This window comes from Alexandromys fortis, unplaced genomic scaffold, assembly GCF_014885135.2.
Source record: "Alexandromys fortis isolate MF-2015 unplaced genomic scaffold, M_Fortis_MF-2015_v1.1 scaffold_1, whole genome shotgun sequence".
In the NCBI taxonomy this organism is placed as follows: Eukaryota; Metazoa; Chordata; class Mammalia; order Rodentia; family Cricetidae; genus Alexandromys; species Alexandromys fortis.
In genome coordinates, this window is record NW_026067927.1 from 14,678,759 (window position 1) to 14,684,888 (window position 6,130).

Genomic DNA, 6,130 nt, shown 5'->3' on the forward strand with positions numbered 1-6,130 from the left:
AAAAAAAAAAAAAAAAAAAAAAAAAAAAAAAAAGAAGAAGAAGAAGAGTAAGAATAGTTTATACTTGAGCCTTTACAACACATCAGGCTCTGTGGATTCTTACAACAGTTAAATAAGACAAACCATTTCCACTTCTGCAGAGAAATCAACTATTATTTATTATACTAACCTTCTTGATTATTTTTTATTTCACCCTCAAAAATTATCTAAGATGCCAAAAACCATTTGTGTGGATTACTGTATTGATAGTAATTATTAGAAATTAAAGTCGTGAATACAACTCTCATTAATACCAATTACACATCTTTTCTCTGTGTGACCAACACTGGCTGTCCTGGGACTCCGTTCAGTAGACCAGGCTGCCTCAAACTCAAGAAAGAGATCACCTGCCTCTGAGGTGTATGCCACGTCTGCCCGGCTTAGTTACACATCTTAAGTGAAGAAACAAACAAAAACCAACAATTACACTTTCCACAACCAAAACGATGCTATCGATAGAGTGGCAAGTCGTTTACCATTCGGCTTAAATCACCTCTCCGGACACATTCCCTCTATTGGTTATGCACCGCACAATAGGAGAACTCTACCGCACGCTGGTGATAGAAAGTGAAAGTAACGTGGTAGTAGGATTATGAAATTGTTTTACCTTTGGGGACTTGCCTCTCCACCCCCAAAGTGTCGCGGAGACCCTCAAGAGCCCCTGAATACTTAAGAGGCACGGCGGCACAGCACGAAACAATAAAATGTGCGCTTGAATTTTTTCAAATCCTTGATGGCAGGCGTCAGAAGAGGTGTTTCCTTTGGTACGGATATCGGTTTTGTTTATAGGCTGTGTGAAGGAGAATACGGGAACATCAACCAACCAGAAAGTAGACAGGACAACTGGCATCTGCTCTCTAACCTCCGGCTCTTCGCCGGTCACCGACTCTGTGGTGACCCTGGACTACAATTCCCGGCAGAGCTCACGACAAAGGGGCGTGTCAGCAGCCGCGCGGTGCCCGGGTGACTTCTACTGATGACGGAATGAAGGGGGCGTTCCTGTTTTGGGGCAGGCGAGGTTCGCCGTTGGGGGAGAGAGCACAAGGGGCGGGGTCTACCATTGAGTTATCCAATGACTTACGGTCAAGCGGAAGGCAGGGAAATGGGCGTGGCCAAATTTATTGCCGGACGTTGTGGAGCTTACTAGCCCGGGAAGTATCTGGGTTGGGGATTGGGGGGGGTCGCCGACAGCACCCCCACAGTCGGGATAAGAAAATGGCAGCGCGCTGGAGCAGCGAGAACGTGGTGGTGGAATTTCGGGACTCTCAGGTGAGCCGTGCGTGAATGGAGCTGCCTGGACATGCGCCTTCCGTGGCTTTCCCTACCCCCCCCCCCCAAACCTTACGCCGTCCCTTCCATCCCCTTGCCCAGGATAGCGAGATGGATATGGTGCTGACTTGGAGCTCTCAGAGTCAGGACAGTTTAGGGGAGCTTTGATAACTGGTCAGGGCAGTTAGGACAGGTGTATACGGGGTTTTAGGATTCCACACGGGCTTTAGTGTCTTGGGACACCGTGCCAGCGATAGTAAATGCTGGAGGGATTCTTCCCTTGTTCAAGGTAGTGGGCCGGGAGGTGTCCACTCCCTGAGGCGGTCCGCTGCACTTGGTGACTTCGGGAAAGTTGCAAAACTTCTCTGAGCCCCTATTACTTGAACTAACCTCGCTTTGAAACATTTTGGGGGTGAATTTGTGAAATACTGCTTTGCAGAGCCTCTGTTTCAGCCCCTGACCTAAGTAGCTGCTAATGTGGAAAATTCTCTGCTGTTGACATAATGCATGTATTGCTTAGGTCGGATACCTGTGTAGCCCATGCCTGACATCCCTCTTTGCACATCAGTTTTCTTACCTGTAGAAGGGAGGTCATTATACTTACAGGACGGGCGTGAGATTTTTTTTTTTAATATTTATTTATTTATTTATTTATTATGTATGTATACAATATTCTGTCTGTGTGCATGTCTGCAGGCCAGAAGAGGGCACCAGACCTCCCTACAGATGGTTGTGAGCCACCATGTGGTTGCTGGGAATTGAACTCAGGACCTTTGGAAGAGCAAGCAATGCTCTTAACCACTGAGCCATCTCTCCAGCCCCCTGGCGTGAGAATTTTATAAGAATTTTAAGATGTGTGGCACAGTGATGGGCATATGGTAAGTCTCAAAAACTGTTAACATTGGAGGCCGGCAAGGTGGCTCAGCTGGTAAAGGCACTTCCTGCCAAGCTTGCAGTCTGAGTTCAACCCCTAGGACCCACATATCGTAAAGAGAGAACCAGCTCCCTGTCCTCTCACTCCATACACATGCTGGGGCACATCCATACATAGTAAATAAACATAATAAAAAAGTATACCTTCAAATGTTAGTATGAGTTTTGGAAATGTTTCAGGCACGAAGATTTCAGTTCCATTCCCAGGACCCGTGGGGTAGAAGGACAGAGCCAGCTCCCAAAAGTCGTTCATGGACCTTCACATGTATGGCGAGACATGGGTGCTCACACTCATACACACAGAAAATAAATGAGATAAACGAATTTAAAAATTAAACAAAAGGCTAGGCAGTGGTCGCACATGCCTTTAATCCCAGTTCTGGGGAGGCAGAGGCAGGAGGATCTCTGAGTTCAAGGCCAGCCTGGTCTACAGAACGATTTCCAGAACAGCCAGGGCTACACAGAGAAACCCTGTCTTGAACCCCATCCCCCCAAAAGAAGTTTGCGTTGGCTGAATTTAATTTTTTAAGCATTTTTCTTGTCTGTCTTTCTTTAAATTTAAAAAAATGGTATTATAGTGAGTGTATGATGTGTGAGTGTGGGTGCGTAGAGATCAGAGGACAGCCCTTGGGAGCAGTTCTCTGCTGCTGTGGGATTTGAACATCCATCTTAGGTCAGCAGTCATTTCCGGCAAGACTTGTTACCCTATGGGCCATCTTGAAGGCACCCATTTGAAATGTTAGGTGTATGGTTGTTTTGCCTGTATGTTTGTGTGTGCACCATTTGCATATCTGGTAACAGTTGTGAGCCTCCATGTGGGTTCTGGAAATCTAACCTGTGTCCTCAGGGAGAGGAGGAACCAGTGTTTTTAACTACCAGGCCCCTCTCTCCTGTCTCCTCCCCGGCCCCGCCCTTTTTTTTTTTTTTTTTTTTTTTTTTTTTATGGGAGACAGGATCTCATATGTAACCTTGGTTGTCGCTGTAGACCAGGCTGGCCTCAGACTCACAGAGATCCTCTTGCCTGTCTCCCAAGGGCTGGGATTAAAGGTGTGCTCTACCACACCTGGGCCCTTTTCCTTTTATTTATTTATTTTAAGACAGTTTCAAGTACTCCAGGCTGACTTTGAACTTGATGTGTATCTGAAGATGACCTTGAATTTCCAGTCCTGCCTTTACCTCCTGAGTGTTGAGGTCATTGGTGTGCACTACCACACATAGTTTTATGCAGCACTCAGGGCTGTGCATGCTAGGCAAGCACAATACTAACTGAGATACATCCCTACATATTTTACCATTTTTCTGTACTGAGTCTTCCATATGCCAGGCTTTGTGTTAGGCAGTTTCTCTACATATTCTTTTTTTCTACTTAATGAAAGAGCCATGCAGGCTGAGTTGGTATTATCCTTTTATATGATCGTGGAAGACCTGGCTAAGGCCTCCTGTATGTGACTGATGGCATTGGGATTTGGACACGGTCTCTGACCCCAGAGCCCATTGTATTATTTCATCTTTTAATAGCTCATAATGTGTTACACATAGGTCCATAATAAATATAACATATCCCTTTCCTGTTACCTAGGACATTTCTTGGCAATTTCTTTTTATTTAACCAACAACTATTTATTGAATACATTCTTAAATTTTTTGTTGTAATACTAACCTAGGGCTGCGCCATCTCTCTAGCCCTGAATACTTCCTGCATTCCAGACTTATTCAGTTGCTTATTTAATAAAGACTGATTGAGGGCTGGAGAGATGGCTCAGAGGTTAAGAGTATTGCCTGCTCTTCCTAAGGTCCTGAGTTCAATTCCCAGCAACCACATGGTGGCTCACAACCATCTGTAATGGGGTCTGGTGCCCTCTTCTGGCCTGCTGGCATACACACAGACAGAATATTGTATACATAATAAATAAATATTTAAAAAAAATAAAGACTGATTGATTTACTTCAGGGATTTTTGTTTTTTTGTCTTTGTTTGTCGAGACGGGGTTTCTTTGTGGCTTTGGAACCTGTCCTGGAACTAGCTCTTGTAGACCAGGCTGGCCTTGAACTCACAGAGATCTACCTTTCTCTGCCTTCCGAGTGCCGGGATTAAAGGTATGTGCCACTGCTACCCGGCTTTTTTTGAGCATGGTGTGCTTGTATGTGTGTATGCATGCTTTTGCATGTGTATACACATGTGTAGGTGCACATGCAGGTGGAGGCCCAAGGTCGATGTCAGGAATCATCCTGATTGCTTTTTCACCTTATTCATTGAGGCAGGGTCTCCCAATGAAGCCCAGAGCTTGCCAGTGTGGCTAGTCTTGCTCTGGAGGTCCCCTATCTTAGCCTTCCAAAGTTAGAATTACAGAAAGGTTACCATGCCCATCCAATGTTTATGTGGTTTTCTGGGGATCTGAACTTTGGTCCTCATGATTGTAAGCAAGTGTTTTTACTGTTGAGCCATTCCCCCAGCTCTATCCCCTTTTAAAAAAAGAATAAGAATTTATTGAGCTCCTATTGGGTGCATACTGTGCTAGGCGCAGTATTGCTCTCCAGCTGGTTTTACACTGAGGGAAATCTAGATTATAGTAAGTGGGTGATGCAGGTCTTCTTAAAATCCCATCCTGTATTTTGTCATGAGGATTACTACTATGTGAAGGAGTCACCCACCACTCTGCTCCAGGTGCCCTCCGATAAGTAGGCACCGTGGAGAATTTGACCAACAGTCTTTCGGATTAAGGGATCTTGAAACACTTGGTACTGTCAGCATTGTCAGTGTGAGGCCTGCTTTCCCAAGGGAGGTGCCAGACTCTTAGGGGGGAAAACATATTGCAGTTACCCTTCTTGTTAATTGCTTTCACTGGGGATCAGGACAGAACTGAACAAGTATCACATGTCTAAACCTGCTAATTTGGAAGATGCTAATCTATAAATCTTTTAATTCTCACAGAAACCTGGGAAGTCTCACCCCTATTTCTTTATAGAGATGTCATTGAAGAGACCTGCAGAGAGGGTTCTGACACCTATATTGGAGTGCTAGGAAGTGGGAACAAATAATTAAGCCTAAACAGCAGTTGACATGGCAGGAGAATAAAGTAAATTGGGTAATTTAACTGCCTTGTGGGAGTATCTGTTTTTTCTTTGGATTTTTCTTTTTAGTTTAAAGGGTATATATAGAGTGTGAATTTGCCAGTTTTTTTTTCTGATGCTGATTGGCAAGAGGCAGAAACCTATTTTATTAACTTTCCTATTACATAGAAAGAAAAAGTCAAAACTTCATGTTGCCTCTCTAAAAAAGAGGGTCAGAATAGCAAACTTGTCAAAATGCTCCATATTCTTTTTGTTTGTTTGTTTGTTTTATCTTTTTGAGGCAGATTTTCTCTAGATAGCCACGCTGACTGTCCTGGAACTCTGTAGACCTTGCTGGCTTCAAACTCACAGAGATCTCCCTGCTTCTGTCTCCCAAGTGCTGGGGTCAAAGGTGTGTGCTACCACTCCTACCTGGTACCATATTCTTATTTTATGTTCTAAAAAATAATTTTAGCAGGCTGTGCTGGTTTGAATAAGAATATCTCCCAGACTCATATATTTGAATGCTTGGTCCCCATCTCATGGAACTGTTTGGGAAGGATTAGGAGGTGTGGCCTTGGAGGAGATGTGTTCCTGGGAGCCAGCCTTTAGGTTTCAAAAACCCATGCCATTTCCAGTTAGCTTTCTCTGCCTCCTGCTTGTGGTTTAAGAAGTAAGCTTTCGCCAAGTTGTGGTGGTGCACATCTTTAATCCCAGCACTCAGGAGGCAGAGGCAGGTAGATCTCTGTGAGTTCAAGGATAACCTGGTCACAGAGTGAGTTCCAGGACAGTCAGAGCTACACAGAGAAAACCTGTCTCAAATCATCCCCCCCACGCC

At 44.6% G+C, this 6,130-nt stretch overlaps 1 protein-coding gene across 2 annotated transcripts in view; it reads left to right on the top strand.

The window, feature by feature from the left end:
* Nucleotides 1–1,147: 1,147 nt before the first annotated feature.
* Nucleotides 1,148–6,130, top strand: part of Wdr59 (WD repeat domain 59) — a 64,768-nt gene continuing 59,785 nt past the window's right edge. For both annotated transcript variants that reach the window (XM_050143909.1, XM_050143910.1), the window contains exon 1: nt 1,148–1,308. In XM_050143909.1, coding sequence (XP_049999866.1) covers nt 1,255–1,308 — 54 coding nt within the window. In that variant the 5' untranslated portion in view covers nt 1,148–1,254. The remainder of the gene's footprint in view (nt 1,309–6,130) is intronic.